At 39.5% G+C, this 17,866-nt stretch overlaps 1 protein-coding gene across 1 annotated transcript in view; it reads left to right on the forward strand.

Annotated features, from left to right (window-relative positions):
- The window catches only part of ltk (leukocyte receptor tyrosine kinase), an 80,082-nt gene that overhangs the window by 22,205 nt on the left and 40,011 nt on the right, over positions 1–17,866 (forward strand). Inside the window, exons 2-6 of the mRNA XM_046062127.1 lie at positions 12,103–12,186; positions 12,979–13,128; positions 13,409–13,637; positions 15,180–15,319; positions 16,486–16,623. Of these exons, the coding sequence (XP_045918083.1) occupies positions 12,103–12,186; positions 12,979–13,128; positions 13,409–13,637; positions 15,180–15,319; positions 16,486–16,623 (741 nt within the window). The remainder of the gene's footprint in view (positions 1–12,102; positions 12,187–12,978; positions 13,129–13,408; positions 13,638–15,179; positions 15,320–16,485; positions 16,624–17,866) is intronic.

The raw sequence follows: 17,866 nt of genomic DNA on the forward strand, positions 1-17,866 counted from the left end.
CTGAGGAGGGTGGGGGAGCTCCAAGCGCTTTCGGTTTCCCCGCAAGCCTGGAGTTTGCCCCGGGGAATATTAGGGCTATCCTGCACCCTCGTTCAGGATACATCCCTAAAGTGCCTTCTTGTGCGGCAGGGTCCACAGTGCTGCAGGCATTTCATCCTCCACCTCATGTGACGGCGGAGGACGGGAGACTTCATCTGCTCTGCCCTGTCAGAGCACTGAGTATTTACACTCTGAGGTCCTCCCGTTGGAGGAAGGCTGACCAGCTGCTAGTGTGTTTTGGGTCTCCCAGGGCCGGGCTCCCTGCATCCAAACATACTATTAGCAACTGGATTGTTCAGACTATTTCCCTGGCCTATCAGGTGCGCTGTTTGCCTTCACCTGTGGCTGTGAGGGCTCATTCTACCAGAGGCAAGGCGGCCTCTCGAGCCCTCCTTTCCGGGGCCTCTTGCAGGATGTTGTTTAGCGGCTGGCTGGGCCACTCCGCACACATTCATTCGGTTTTACAGTCTTGACCTTTCTTCGGCACCTGGCACTCGTGCGCTCTCCTCTTAGTAGTGCCACTTTTATTGCACACAGGGGCAGGCGGGGTTTTCGGCACGGTTTAGTGGGTATCTCGTTCCCATAGTGTCGTAACCCTTCTCGGGGAACCAGGGTTACATACGTAACCCGAGACGTTCCCCTTCGAGGGAACTCGAACTGCGTCGGTCCGCCGCACCTCTCTCCCCGCCTGAAGCGCCTGCTTCATAGTTTAAGCTAATGATGAGTGTGTACAGGTGTGCTTTATACTCCTCCGGTTATTCCGTCACACCTTACCGTTCTAGCAACAGGCCAATAGGATTGGAGTGATTTCATTCACGTTCAGACCTGCTTCGCCTAGAGGCGTTCCCATAGTGTCGTAACCGACGCAGTCTCTCGTTCCCCTTCTCGGGGAACCAGGGTTACATACGTAACCCGAGACGTTTTCAACTCTCTGCTGTCTGTTTATTCGTCATAACATATAGTTTTGGAAAGCACTGAAGAAAGTGCATTTAAATAATGGTGAACATAACAGAGCAAAGGCAGAGTATTTACTTTATATTCCAGTAATAATGAAGTTTGTCAGCTGTTGTTCCCAAGTTGCCTAAATGTTAATTCTGTTTACCCACAAAACACCTCTGGACCCATTAAGGCCAATTTGGGGGCCTAGAGAGAGTTTAGAGTTTTCTAATGGCCTTGCAGATGACTGACATACAATTACTAGAAGAAAGTAGAATTATGGTTCAAGGTTGTGCTGGTATGTGCTAAATAGTTTCCAGATATAAGTGTGCGCGTGTCTGGAGCTTGATAGATGAGGTTTTTGGGAGGTGATAGCAGTGTTTGCTTCTTTTGGATGAGTCTCTGAGCGCAGACAAGAGCACAAATGTATTTTCCACTGTGTGACAGGAAGATGAGAGATTGGAATATGAAATGTAACATCAATTTGTTTAAAGTTTAGGTTAGAGGTTTAGTTTAAGCTTCAAATGCTACACATTGCTTTTAAAAAAATAAACCCTCAACTGAAATGATTACACTGCTGTTTTTACAGTTAAAGCTCCCTCATATGAATATGAATCGTTTCTGACTGATAATGTCTCAAACGGCGGTAAAAACAAGCCATTCCGTTCTGGAAGGAAGATTAACATGCTGTGAGCTGCACATTTTGTCTCTGATGTTACCAAAATTTAAACCCTGTGGTGACGTAAAACAATCAGAGACATAAATGGAGGTGTGAGTTACACACACATTGCTAATAAATTAATATTTTTTCAAACATCACTCGATATCTCAAAGACCCCATCTGTTTATTAAGTGACCCACATGGGGTCCCTAAGAATATTGAGAAACCCAGACAGAGGGGTTCACACTAAAAATTACTTCCAGTTAATCCAGTGAGGGGTCAACATATATAGCATTATGACCCATTGTTATCACTGTTGGGTATTAGTATTGATACTGAATGTATCAGTTAAATGTTCACTGACAATATATTTCAGTGTCCACTCATAGTGACTACAGTATTATTAAAACTTTTTAGTGGTTATGTTGAGGCACTGACAGCATGTGTTTAAGGTTAGGGAAAGCCTGTGAGCTGATTAAATACAGAAAAAGTCTGCAGTGACTTGAGACATGTGTTTATTAACATTAAATTGAGACCATGATCTCTCCCTAACCGTAACCAGTGTTTTTGTTGCCTAAGGCTAACCCACGATGGGAGTTTGGAAGTGAACCCTGGACCTGCGATTTGTACAGTCACCATCTACCCCACCGACCTCCCTAAATAAACGTTATTCACTTTAAAAAACCTTGCCTGTGAACATAATCCAGGCAGCAATTATGTTTCTCGCTACAATGTCATCGGGAAAAGTAATATGCAAACATAATTTAAACGTAAATATAAATAATCTTATGTTAAATCGGTGTCTACTACTTTAGTACAAGGTACAAGGTTGTTTATTAGTAGAATAAAACAGAATTTGTAGTTCCTTCATGCCACAGACACAACATATAATTATGTGTCAGCCTATATTAAAATATGGTAACATATAAAATAAAATAAAACAATATATACAGTTATTTACAGACATATATACATATACGCATATACCCCGGACATTCCACAGAGCATTTTTTGAATTTGCATCCGAGGTGAATGTCCACTTCCTCTCATCTTGCCGTAGTCTTGCGCTGACACTGGCATGTAGGCAGTAATACTTTAAAAGGACCATATCATTTTGAGGACACAACCATATTTCCTAGATTTATGTCTAAATGTGATGTGTCAACATTAAACGGACATTAAACTGAATTTGTTTCAACTGGGCTAACAGAGATTGGACCCAGCTGTTTAAAAAACAAACAATCAACCCATGTGAGCCTTGTTTCTGAAACAGGCGTGCATTCCTGTTAAAAGGATTTCAAATTGCTTTTCCAGTAAAAGATAAAATGAAGTTTCCCATTTTGCCTAGCAGTGTCATATTCTTTTTTTTAATTATCCAGGCTCTGTCACTGGGAGAGCTTTCTTTGTGAAGATGAGAGTACTGGGGTTTCATCCTTTATTTTCATTGTTCATTTTCTTTCCCCTGCCATGTATCTCGGAAATCATATTCTTGAATTTTAAACAAGATCCATGTTCACTGCGTTAATATACTGGAAAACTGCGAGGATATTGTTCAATACAAGGTTTAATCTTAAAGAAATAGTTTTGGAAAATATGCTTATTTACTTCTGATAAAGCACCAGATAAATAACAGGCAGAAACACCATAATCTCAACTGCTGCTTGAGTCATAACTAATTTGATATACTATATGAACATACTGTCAAAGCTACTTTGAGGATTCCACCCCGGAGGAGCAACTTTCCATAACAATAACCGCAAATAAATTGTAATGTGCTGTTTATTAAGTGTGTTTTCTCTGTTCTCTGGCTGTGTGTAAACATGGCAGGGTCAGTGAACCTCTCTGTTACTGTTTATCTGTCCGGCAGCCTGGTGATTTCACAGCTCTGTCTCTCTTTACAATGTTCTCCACTGAAAATACTTTGTGAATGATACTGCACATAAAAGTGCAGCATCTACCCATGTACTCTTACCTCAGTAGCTCTGGAAAATGGCAGCGATGAACGGCAGCAGTGGCTATTGCTGTAATTTTACAGTTTTACATCACCTCTGTATCGCTGTTGCACCATCTGTATCCCAAGAGAACACTGCCCTCATCTTTTGTAACCAGTTGTTGTTCAGTTATCAGCTTCCCCAGCCAATTTTCAGACATCTCATTGACTAAATGTCTCCGAAAGCTTTGGAAACTGGTTCTGACTGGATTGTGGTGTTTATTGAAGAAGAGAAGATAGCTAAGAAGAGCCATACGCCCCCCTCTTTATGACCTTGTCCTCATGGGAGCCTGAGGGATATATCTTGGCTGGTGAAAAAGGGGTTTATCTTGCAGACCGTGTGCAGCCTCAGGAATCTGTTTCCTGGCACCACTACAGTAATAAATACATTAATTTAGGTTCAACAATTCTGTATTCATCACACCTTTTCTGTCTGAGGCGTCACAAGTTGATTCCTCTCAGTGGAGGGCAAATGTTTGTGTGTGAGAGTTTTGTTTGATTTCAGCGTGTGTTGCTCTTTTTTTTCTTTCTCAGGCACCCTCACAAATGAAGTAGAGCGTTCACACTTGAATGTGCTCATAACCGCACACTTGCAAGAAATTACAAAGGTTCAAGCTCAAAAGCTATGTTAACAAGGATAAGGGTGAACTATTTGCAGTATAAGCCACTGAGCACTTTTATTATGGGAGATGAATATTTTGTGAAGCCTTACCTTTGAAGTTCCCCTCAGGAGCATGTTTGTGTTTTTCCTTGTCAATGAATCCTCTTCTAAGCCTCCATCTGTCTTTACACTTGATGCAGTGAAGTTGTCATTGGATGCTTCATGTCTCTATAGTCAGCTGCCATGTGTCTTCATAAGGGATTTGAGGGGATCAGGACTTTGTTAAGTAATTGGAGAGAGATGAAGCTTCAACCTCAGCAGATGACTCAGCATAAACTACTTGGCCTTTTAGTCTTCCATATTTCAACTATACATTTGTTAGAAATGTTTTATTTCTATTGGCAACATGTCTCATTTCTACACTTTCACTAGGTGAAAAAGCAATGCAGCACTCCTCATCATCTTCAAATGTTTGCCAGTAGTGAGTTGTAGCGCTGTTGTAAAGGAAGCAGTATCCCTATCTTCATTGAGTGTTCATTATACAATAGTCTCAGTCTTGTTTTAAGCCACGCTAGCTGCATATCTAAACGACTATTTCACAAATTATCATGACATGAATCCTAAATACTTTGGTGATCTCTTCACTAGTGCCACCATAAAGTTGACATTTGTGGTTTTGAGTCAAATGTCTTGTCTTGAAATTGCTACAAACATTCATGTTCCCTTCAGGATGAATTGTAATCACTTAAGGGAACCCTTAAAGCCAAACTCGATTTTGCACGTGTTTGTTTATGTGTACTACTGCATAGTACAGCACAGGGGTGGTGATGGCTGGATTAGACACATGCCTTTGGTGTGAGAGACCTATGTTCAGTTCCCACTGTGACCCATCCACTATTGTGTCCCTGAGCAAGACACTTAACCCCTAGTTGCTCCAGAGGTGTGCAACCTTTGACATAAATAGCAATTGTAAGTCGCTTTGGATAAAAGCGTCAGCTAAATGAATGAATGTAAATGTAGTACATATTATACAAGTTGTATAAATCCTTTTGTGGCTTCAGCTACTACTAACATAACACACGTGGATCTCCAACTGAAGTGCTGCATTGTAGGTAATATAGTCACCAGGTTGAAGAAGAAGAATGCATGTTATTAAAAAAGACCATATCCCTGGTTCTGCTGCGATTTTGATACCTGTCCACCATGAGTACGGCAATGTTGTAGGAGTGCAATTATAATCGGTGGAATACTCTTCTGACTTCTCATGTAGCACCATCATCAGGTCAAAATTTTGATTTGTCCAGTATTTTAATAGCTGCAAAACTAATGGCATTCTGTCATCCAGCTTGTGTAGTGCTAATTAGCAAATGTTAGCATGCTAACACACAAAGCTGAAATGGTAAAGCTGGTAAACACTGTACCTCATCAGCACATTGTCATGGTGAGCATGTTAGAATGTTACGTTGCTGAAGTTAGCATTTAGCTCAGCCACAGCTGCCAGTATAGCTATAGACTCTTAATCTTGTGTTCAGTCAATTCTTATTTACAGGACACCACTTTCACATGAAGAGCGGATGTGTGCTGAAACTGATACAAAAAGGCATGCATTCAATACTTACAGCCTAGGAGATACAAGTGTGAAATGCAGGGCCGTATCACCAGAATATTGATCTGAGATCTGCTGGAGCTGCTTTTAGGGTTAGTTGGCCTGACAAGTAGCCAGTATTCTCAGAGCCGTTTTCCTAAAAATCTTTTCCTAGAAAAAAGTGTTAGTTTCACTCTTGTGTGAACTAAATCCTTTAAAGGAGTAAACGGAAAATGAGAATGTCGGAGATAGGAGAGGAGAGGAGACATGTCACTGGTGGCCTGATATATCAGTGGTAAAGTGGCCCCAGCTATTTTGCTGCCTTTTCTGTTAGAGAACATTAGATGAGATGACTTTCCTGGGCTGGTCAGGATCTGCAACCTCCACTTCAAAGCCCCAACCTTGAAATTAACTAAACTGCAAGCAGTAGCAGCTTTCAGCTCAGGAAACTAATTGGAGCTTTTGTGACAGTGAATACATTGATACAACCGTTGTCCTAAGAAACTACTCTAAGTCAGCCTTTGCTTTCTACAGAACTTACAGAATTCAAAGTCAAACTCTGTTCAAAGCCACAAATGTTAGCCAGCACCCTGGATTGTCTTCAAAGTAACTAGCTGCTCTGCTGGCGAATGATGAGGCATCTTCCCTCTTTTTCATAAAAGAGAATGCCATCGTCTGATTTTTTCCTTTATTTTTAAAATCCAGACTAGACAAAGGAACAAGTGAGAGGCAATGAAAGGAGGTTTGACTAGGGGGATTTCCAAAAAAATGGTTTGCTATTTCATACTAATAATTGTCTTAATGTTTTTTCTTTAGCTGAATCCCCTTCTTTATGGGCCAATTGATTTTTCCGGTATTCAGGAATCTATCCATAAAAGCTTTTATTCCATATTTACAGATGAATAGCTAGGCTGCCATTCAAATACATAACCCCCATCTTTATCATCACTAACTGCTTTTAATAAACTGTCCTTTAAATAATTCAATTAGTCCTGCTTGACCTGTGAGACCTTGCCTTACAGGCTCCAGAGAACAGTAATGTCACTGTCCAGAGGCCATTACAGGGGTTAAGTTGCGATGACCCACTGCAAAATAATCATCTCCCTCACTGTCTACTTGGTCATGCTAGTTAGTATGTTAAATGTCATGTCACGTGTAAAGTGCCCTCCCTCTCAGTCATCTTTCAGAACAAGACCGTGTCTGTTGGTTGTTTGTGGTAAGTGTTTGGTCAGTCTGCAGTGGCCCTATTTCTGGATAAACTCATGTAGCCATCTATCTGTTATGAGGACTGAACCAAGAGTGGGTTTGTTTTTAGTCATGTTTTTTTTTTTTTACATAAATTAATAATGACATTTCCTGCATTTATATCACATTAATATTGTGATTAATCTAGCAAATAATACACTAAGAATAGTGGTCTTAACAAAATGATTACAAATGAAATGTACTTTAAATTGCAGTATCATAAATGTTAATAGAGAGACAGAAAAGTGTCCTTTTCTGTTTTATTAATGTTCAATTTTAGCACATTGATAGAATATGATCATAATTCCACATTACATATTCAAAGTATAGATTAAATTATTTGTTTCCCCGAAAAATATAAAGAGGTGGTTGCACTTGTTTTTAAAGTCAGTGTCTGCAGCGCCATACACCCCTGACCAATTAAAGGATTAGGCGGGGGGTATCCTTGAAACAATCTAGTTTGTACGATCTGTCATCCAACCATGTCGGAAGCCACATGGCCACACTCAAAGGCAGGGTGAGGGCTAGCCATCACATAGAGGGTGACATTATATAAATATGACACATTTTTGACTGTTGTACAGTGACATACGGTAAATAGTTGCATAAAGAACGATTGTTATTGCTGTGTGAAGTCGGCGTGAATGTTAGACTGTCCGTTTTGGAAAGTTACAGAAATTGTTGGGAGTAGGAGTGGGGTAGGGGTTTCAGACATTGTTTGACTGTCTGACTTCAGTTAGAGCATACTGATTTCGTAACCTGAGAGATGAAACCTGGGGCAGAAAAAAAGCACTTGTAACTCATAAAGCTTATTACTGTGAGCGCATGGTAATAACTGAAGGTGACCTATGCCAGGATCAGGATTTTTGTCAACTAAGAGGCTCCCTCATAAGGATTATAACATTGGGACATAAGGATGACACTGTTTATTGAGTAAATAAAACTTTAAAAGTACAGGTATTTTGAAAAGTGATGGGGTCATGCCCCATATTCCCAGTAGAAATTGAGCCCTTGCAGAGAACAACATTCACATCCACTGAAAAATTCCCTTTATCTGTAAAACCTTTTATCATCCATCGCCTTTTGTTTTCCTAAAATACTAATATACAACTTTATTTTCCCAGGATAACAAGATACTTACTGCAACCTTTACTCTTGCCGCTCCCAACTTCCGTACATATCAGTAATAAGTCAAAAAGTAAGGTCATATAAAGGCTCATATGTGGGGTGGCATCAAATGTACCACAGTACAGGAGAGGTAAATTGCCTCCATATTGCCAATTTTTGTTTAAAGACCATTAATGGTGGAGTGTAAATGGAAACGAGACTCTTTACATGTGAACTGTCCAAAAACTATGCGGAAATTACATTTTCCCAACCCAATATGTTCACAAAACAAACCAGTCATGAACATTGTTTTATTTTACCTTTTATGCATCCCATCTCTATTCGATTTGAAGGTTTCGGGGATCCAGATACAAGGTATCAAGGTAGTTTATTATTTATTATACTACCTTGTGTTGTAAAATGATGAGAAAGTTTGTAGTCCCTTCATGTCCCCAGTGTTTTAGTATTTGAGACCGGTCTTAAGACCACTTTTTGATGGTCTTGGTATTTGTACTCGGTCTTGTCTTGGTCTCGGACATTGAGGACTCTGAATTTTATTTCATGATCAGTCAAGACTATAACTTTGGGAATATCAATAAATTGTGTTACACCCGTCCCATGTGACTGTATAATGTTAACTAACTTCTTTGTATAAGGTCATTATGGGCGGGGCCCTGGGTACAGTTTTTATAATTTGGCGCTGTAAACTGTACTATTATTCTAGCAAAAGAAAATGATGGGAACCTTCACCCACTTACTCTCAAATGGAAAAATTTAACTGGCGGTGCCTCCAATCAGATAAACACAAAGGTAATATTTATACTCCTCCTTGCTGTATACTGTAAACCAAATTACTTGTATCTGGTTAATCAGTGTAAGCAAAAGCATTCATTCTGAAAACCCAAATAAATATACCACCAATATGCTTTAGCAGAAAAAAGTACAATTATTTAATTAATTCGGCAGTAACACAAAAGACATAAATTCCCTTTTAACTAAAAATAACTTAAAATGATACCTTTACAGAATATAGTCAAATCAAAATACCAATATAAAATACTCAGAAAATAAACACAAAACCCTTGTTAGTAAGTCTCTTGTAAACCCTTATATGTCTTGTTTCATTGGACTCTATATAACCAGTGCATTACCTAAGTAAGCGTCAAACACCGCCACTGTGCTGTGGGCCCACACACACACTCATACACGTCTTTGTAACTGAAATTAAACAAAACCTTGTTGCGGGCCTGGATCGTTGAGGCTCAAACCATGCAATGGCCGGTTCACTTGTTTCACAAGCAGAAAATACAATAACGTGCACATGTAAAGTTATAAAGTTATTAGTACTCACTACCTCTGAGTATGAGCAGGGGAATGAGATTGTGAGGGAATGGGACGATGGTCTCTGGCAGCACACAGCAGAAACTCGCAAACGAAGAAACGCAGCTCAGGAAAAGACAGCAGTCTATCATATCACACCGGAAGGGGAAAACAGTCCTCTGTCGTGGTCCACAGAAACTTTCCCCTTTTTTCAGCCAGTGTCCTCTAGGGGTGGGAATCACCAGAGGCCCCACGATACAATATTATCACGATATTTATGTTGTGATTCGATTTTATTGCGATTTTAAATATATTGAGATATATTGCAATTTATTACCTTTTTCCAATAAATTTTATTATTCTAGTACCAAAAAGTTAAAACTCCCATCTGCAATTTATATACTAAAATATTGATAGTTTTTGTCTGTGTATCGATTCAGTATTGCCATGGCAAATATCACGATACTATGCTGTATCGATTTTTTGCCCCACCCCTAGTGTCCTCCTGAATTAAATGAAACGGCTAAGCAACAAGTCCATATGCTATTTCATGAAGAGTAACAATAACTGGAAATAACCGCTTTTACTCAATTACACAGCTGACAGTATAACAACAGACATAAAGGCTATGAGCCAAATGCTAACGGCTAACCGCATTTAGCACATGACTCGTTTTTTCAGCTACAGTAACATTCAGTCACCATACAAATAAACATAAACAAGCTTGAAATTACCTCTCATAGATCACAAAAGTCCAACACTCAGGATAACTGGTCGTCAACCACAGGTTAGGAACAAATTGCTCTCCTACGATGTCTACTGTTTACATCCACTGCGTGAACATGTCTCTATCGTTCTCCGATGTCTGGGATCTGAGTCAGCTACCGTTAAGTCCCACCCCTTTACATGGGAATGGACTTGGATTGGTTGTCAACGATATACTTTCCAATCGGGGTACAGAAAAACAACGATTGACATATTAACTGCTCATCACTTAGGTTGTCATACTTCTCACATGTGCTGTCTCCTGTACACATCATACAAACTATACACACTCAAATGAACTGCAAAATTCAACTTTTTTAACATTCTTAAACCTTATCTAAACATTTTAACCTCTTAATAAAAACTTGCAGACTTTTTAAAAGACATTCTTAATGATTTCTCTTTTTTTTTCAAATTACTTACTTTTTAATGACTCATGTATTTTATAGTAATTATGCATTGTCTTTCATTTAATAAACCATGTATATTTTACTGGCAAATGTATTTTTGGCTACAATTGATTTTGTATTGTCTGATTTATTTGCTAACATTCTAACTTTGATTGGATGTAAAACGTATTGCTTCAAATGCAACCAATAACCCTAATTAAAAATGTGTTGTTCCTGTTAACGACTGTCCCCCCACCCCGCGATGGTAAACATGGAAAAGGAGTGTTGAATAAAGATGCTTATGTTGATTTCAGCTCTTCGTGTTTGTATGTGGGTGTTTTAATGGGAATGTGGATCTTTCTGATCAATTTTAGAAGTACCTATGATCTTGTTCCACATTTTATTGTGTGTCCTGTAATGTGGGGAACTGGTCTTGGTCTTGGCTCGGTCTCGCCCTCCCTCGGTCTTGGTCTCAACTTGGTCTCAGCCCCTGAAAGTCTTGGGCTTGTCTTGGTCTCGAAAAACTCTGGTCTTGGTCTTGACTTGGTCTCGGTTTGGACGGTCTTGACTACAACAACACATGTCCCTACACATACAGAATCTAACCAATAAATAATGTATTTTAAAATATAAATTAAACAATATATACAGTTATTTATTACATATATACAAAAATACCCAGAACATTCTGCAGTGCAGTTTTTGAATTTGCTGTTGGGGTGAATATAAATAGCAGCAAGAAGATGAGAATATGTTTTCATTTCACATAAAAAAGTCTGACATGCACAACTTAGATTTTTTGTCTAGGCTGGACCTTTAAGAGCAGCCTTAAGTCCAAGCTGGGCCAACATGACTTTTATCCTGGTTCTCTTTCTTTCCTCTCCCCTGGGCAATTGCCGCACCATCTGTGGTGCCCGGTCCAGTTGAATTAAAATAGTATGGAAGATTTTAAATGCCTAAATAATTAACACTGAACATATGTTTTTAATGTAATTATGACATACTAAATAAATACATTAAAAGGAAATACAAATAACATAGTGCATTTTATTTAGCTTTATTTCTCTTGTTTGACTCATTTTGGAAACCAAAATCCTCCACACTGGCACCCAACCCATCTCACATTAGGGAAAAAGCAGAACATCCTGGACAGGTTTGCCAGTGTATTACAGGGCAGAGAATAATCCATACTAAGAATCTCCATCAACTGCAGGCTGTGTTGTTATTAACTCCTTCTATCAGCTTGGGCAGGGTTTAAATAGCCATGCATTCCTCCACCCAGAAACATACTTGGTTCTTCAACACAATTTTATCACATTTTCAAAATGGTTGTGTCTTAAACTGGGTGATTGGGGACAGTAAAATTTTATTATATGGCAGTTTGAATACTGTATGCGTGTATGCCTTGTCCTTATAAAGAAGTAGTGTAACTACTCTCATTCTCTGTCTGTCTTGTCTCCTCAGTAAGCAGTACCTGCCACGCTCTTTTGGACAGATTTCTGGAGGAGAACTTCTCAGATCATCTGAGCTCAGAAGATGACAGCCAATGTAAGAGTAGTTACTGATGTGCTGACACACACAAACAAAAAATAAATATTCCTGTGTTCATCATTATAATCATCATTTGGCTTGACTGGAAAGCTGAGAGAGGAAACTTTGACTAGTGCACATCCAGGAATGACATTAAAGTAAGTAAAGTTTGACTTGACGTGTAACAACATTGCTCTGTTAGATGATGACATTGAAATAACAAAGCAGTGCACAAGCAGCATGCTGACACCAGGAAAACAGGCAGTGAAAAAGCAAAGCAGCTACATATTTTAGGTCATTTGTGATCAAAGGAAGCTTATTTTTAGTTAATTTGTCACAGAAAGAAATATAAGTGGGTTTCAATGAAAGAGAGATTAAACAATGTGCTTCCCTCATATTTCTGTCCTTTATCCCCAAAGGGATTCCTATGGCACATTAGCTGTAGTGGCAGTTTCCTCTCCAGCCATCACATGATGTCTCGAACGCCCCCCACTCCCCCACTCCCCCACCCCCCCACCCAAACAAACTCAAAGGTTTTGTTGACTGTACACAGTTCAATAATAAGTCTGTTAAATAATCATGTTTTTGTACATCAAAACATCTCACAACAGGTATAAATACATGTATTTGCTCAAAATACTATGTAGAATTTGTCGTTTTTCCCCTCTTCAAACACTTAATTGTAAAACTTTGGATAGAAGACAAAGATGCCACTTTGTCCTTCCATTAACCACTGTGATTTTTTTCCCACATCTTCGAATATTTACCCAAAGAAGTTATAGGCTACACTCTCCTCTTCCTGTCTTGCAGTTACCTTCTGTGATTTTGAGTCACTGTGCCTCTGGACTTTATCTAATCACAGTGACCAAAGTGACTGGTCGGTGGTGTCACCACAGCAACCAGAAAGCGCGCAAGCTGGGATGATGCCTGTGACCGACCACTCAGTGGGAAGCTCTGATGGTAAGCGTGCAGGGACTCACTAAGGAGAAACTAAATCATTTCTCATGCTTTTTTTTCTGTGGAACACATTTTTAAAAGTTAGAAAATGGCTCTACAGACTTACTCAAAGCTCCTGTGAACCATTGCATCTCCCTTGACATTTATATTGATTTTGTGCTTATACCTCTGTGAATTGTCTTAATTTTAAAGCATCTGTCAAATGGTTTACTGGAGTGACAGTATTGTTAGGCTGCTGTAAACCAGTCCAACATGAAATTTCTAATCAGTTTTATTACCCTAGGGCACTTCCTTCTCCTAAGTTCCTCCCCTGCCGCAGAGGTCTCCGGAAGCTGTGAGTACCACTTAACCAGCCCAGTCTTGCCAGGAAGCGGCAGGAACTGCGTCTTGCAAGTGGCTTTGTATGAGACCGTTCCAGCGTCAGGGAACCTCACGCTCCTTATCAAGCCAGTTCTCTCAGGTTCAGCTGTTCGCTCTGTTGTTTTCAACCGCAGGAGACGTGATGGCCGCAGGTCAGCAAACACACTCGGGACAGACTCTCCGTGCCTCTGCAATGCTGTTTGTGCTTACTAGTTATTTATGTGCTGGTGTACATATTATGTATGCAGCACATATCCATTTAATTAGCGTCAAAAAGAAAACCCTGCATCTTTACTGATTGAAGTGCTCGTCAAGTTGAGGTCCAACCTACAGAATAGATGAAAGAAGGCTTAGATTCACTACAATGAAAGGTGACAGGGGCCTTCAGACAGAGCAAGGGCACATAACCAAATACATTTTACTTCTGTGGTACTAAAGTTAAATAAAGAAAATGTTTTTTTAGCTTTCATGTAGGATCCTGTAGAATTGTGACCGTGTGGGGACAGCGGTCCCCTGTGCATTGTTGGAAAATGGGCACAGGTATTTTCTATTGATCTAAGGCTGCAGTACAGCCATCTTTGTAGCAGCTAAAAGCATTCATGTCTCTAGATGCAGACTCTGGAAACGAATTTAGATATAATTGGTTAGGACAGAAGAGGCATGGATGGGCATATGCAATCCGTTTGTACATTGGCTTTATTTGTGTCTTTGCAGTAATGGACTGAGCAATTCCATTATGAGACACACGCAGACAGTGGTTTCATTTTGTATAGCCCACTATTTATCCCATGCTAACCTGTAGATAGAATAACTTCTGGATGCACTCTCTTTTTAAAGCACAGTTCCCAACCCATATGACATCTTTTACTGTAGTGCTGTATGTGTTTCACCTTTATAATGACATTCCACCTGAACTGTCTGTTCTCAGAAGTCATTGAACATTTTTCCTGCAAAACAAAGGCTTAATGGACATGGCTCCTAAATTGTAAGCATTACCTTAATTTCACTGTATGTTCCCAATAGTCAAACATTACTCACCCACTCTACTAAATGTGCAGTATTTTTGAGGCTATGACAGCCTCAAAATTAATTCTGAGAGGGGGATTTGTAATGACTAAAGTAAAGCTTCGTGAAGATGCCAACTCATAGGGAAATCAGCGTGGCATTCTGAGATAAATAAATAATATGGGACATGTCCTCTATTATGGTTGCTGTAATTACACTATTGCAAGAGCAGAGCTGCTGTATTTGGCCAGCTTTGTTGTGGCATGTCAGGTAGAAATGAGCTGTAATGTTTGTATGTTGTGGGTGACGTGCACAAGAATGCACTTACTGTACATGCCACAACTATGGGAGTGTGATGTGATGGACATCTTCTGCTGACTGCGTATGGACAATGGTTGCAGTATTGTGCCATTAAAGGTAGCAGTGTGCCACTTACAAGAGCAAATGATGAAGGCCTCTAACTGATACAAACAATGCAGGTTTCAAAACAAGCAAATAAAACAAACAAACAAAGCCTTTGCAAATGTTTTATGAGAAAGGCAATTTTAGGATTGAAAAAGTTGCAATGTTTAAACAGTTCTTTTAATTAGTTTAAATGAATGTGAAGGAAATGTATATCTTTAAGCTTCTCTAAATGCTGATTGCAAGGATGACTTTATAAGATATTTCTCTCTGATTGGTTGATGCAGAGCTGAGTGGGAGGTTCTGGAGACTGTGTTTGGTCAGGTGGACGAGCCCTTTCAGGTTACCTTGCTCTACACTGCCTGTCTGGGGAAAGATGGAGCCACTGTGGCCCTTGACTCTCTGGTGCTCACAGACTGTGACTCTGGTGAGTTCATTATGTTTTGTAGAGCTGTGTTGTGAGCTCTGTTTACTGATTTCTGCTCAAACCAAACGCTACAGCAGTTGTTTCCTTGCATAAGCACCAAACCAGCTGCCCAGTTATTTAAACTGGAAACATGCAGACTGGGAACATATTTTTAAAGCTTCCACAGCAGCTGAAAAAGACAGACACTGAGCAGGTTTTTCTGCACTTGCAAGGTTCATGGAGATGAGAAATCAGTCTTAAAAGGTTTAGGCTTTATTGATGCAGCCCAATTTAACTCTGATGAAGGCCACAAGCCCAAACACGTCTGTCTGACAATAAAGTTGTTCTTCATACTAGAAGTGTTGCAGGAGTTGTGACCAATACATTATTTGAATTGCTGTTGAGGTCTTAGTCAAAGGAGGTGTTGTGCTGGACCGCAATATATTGAGAGCTGTTTCAAATTCATTGTCCTCCCTATTTACATGCATGAGGGGGGCAGAATATTAGAAACACCTGACAATGTAATGCAGTCCAGACCACCACTAACTATGAACTCAATGCTAAAACTGTATTGAAATAACACCTCCAACAGTGTCCAAAAAACTGAAAATTATTGGCATAAAAAAGTAGACATTATGTAAGTATTTATAGTGTATTCAACACTTTGTAAAAAGGTAACACTGTCTGTTTGGTAGGTTGGCTGGTTGTACTTATAGATTGCTTTTGGGTATAATTTTATAAAATACGCCGATGGAGTTAAATGTGGCAGACTCCAGGAAGTTCCTGCTCCCAGCTAAGCAATAGTCTAGTACAAACCCCCCTGTAAAACAGTGAATTGTCTTTTCTATTGTTGTTGTACACATTAAACAAATTATGCAATCAGTGAGCTTGCAGTGGGCGCAGTTGGATTTTATTATCTTTGGACAGAGCCAGGCTAGCTGTTCCCCTTGATCCCAGTCTTTGTGCAAAGCCGAGCTAACCAGCTGTTGGCTTTAACTCAAATTTAACAGAAAGGTGTTGATCTTCTCTTTAACGATTCTGTTGATGTTCTGGGTTTAATGACTTCTAAATATAGAAATCCTGTTTTTGCAGTGGGTTCGGCTTAGTTCTCTATGATATAGAGAATGCGTGAATACAGTATTGTATAACTGTTGTTATGTCACTGTTGTGTGGTTGCTGGGATGCAGAACACCAGGTCATCGAGCTGGATGCGGCATGTGGGGAATCTTTCCACTGTAAAAACTCAGGATACTGCATCGACCAGAGCCAAGTGTGCAACTTCCACACTGACTGTCCTTATGGAGAGGATGAGGGCTTTATCTGTGGTGAGGTTTTATTTTTTTTTTCTTAATAAAATCACAGGAAGAAGAATAGGACGCTGCTCTGAGGGAAATCATGCCCTTCAGTAATAATAATAATTAGTAATACTTGAAAATGCACTTTTGCAGTTTGCTGAAGAGGTTTCCCTTTGTCTGACAGTGAATCATTTTTGATGTGATTTGATCTGCACCATTTGACTGATGAGAGTGGGAGTGTGAAAACGACATGAAAAACAAAAGATGTGTGAGTGCTTCAGTTTGTGTGACTGTGGGTGGAGAGTTAAGTGAGGCCAGGATACAGTACAAGAGTCCTAAAGTAGAATATGGGGCTGCTGGCAGACTGTAATCCATTTGCATTAGCTATATTAAAGTTAAAATCCATGATAAATTGTTAATCCTTTGACCGGAGGTTCCAGATTAGTCATTACCAATGGCATCGACAAAATATATTTAAAGTGCACGAAGTAACTATTATATGCACATTTTGTGAAGCCTGAGCTGGAAACTATTTTATTGTATTGTCAGGAATTTGAAATGCTTAGTTTTCATCTTTCACATCTTTAAAATGTCTAAACATAAGATAATCTACAATTTAGTGTAAATTGATACACCCCCAGTACACTTATTCGCGTTTTGAAATCTCAGATATGAAAAATATGCTGCAGAAGAAAGTGTGTTTTCAGACAGTCCCCACCTTTCATTTCCTCCCACTTCACAGTCTGAAATATAACAAGCTGCCTCCTTCTCTTTGTGCTGAATGACTGATGCTTTCAAAGAAAAACACTTCCCCACCGTGAGAATCAAAAGGCTTTGCTTTAGTGAGTAATGAAATAAAAGTCAGGGTTATTTCGAGTCCTTGAGTTGTGGATTCCTTGGGGTAAGGAGCCGGGTCACAGTGGTGGAGTAATTTTTTCAATGGCCCGCCAGTAAAATCCATCCTGGATGAGCGATCATAATATACTCCGTTAAAGGGATACTCCAACATTTTATAAATGTCTTTTTTTCATCTTACCAAAGATCAGATGAAAAGATTGATAATAATCAATCATTTTTATCTCTGTGTCCAGAATAAAGATAGTGATCTGTTTAGCTTAGCACAAAGACTGTAAACAGGAGGAACTGGCTTAGCTCTGTAAAAGGTGCTTTCCAACATGTGTCTAAATTACATGTACATTGTGTGATTAAAGGAATCCTTCATTTTGAGAAATACTCTTTCTTGCTTACTCTTTATGAGAGTTATCCAAGATCA

Source organism: Micropterus dolomieu, linkage group LG11 (genome assembly GCF_021292245.1).
Source record: "Micropterus dolomieu isolate WLL.071019.BEF.003 ecotype Adirondacks linkage group LG11, ASM2129224v1, whole genome shotgun sequence".
Taxonomy (NCBI): domain Eukaryota; kingdom Metazoa; phylum Chordata; class Actinopteri; order Centrarchiformes; family Centrarchidae; genus Micropterus; species Micropterus dolomieu.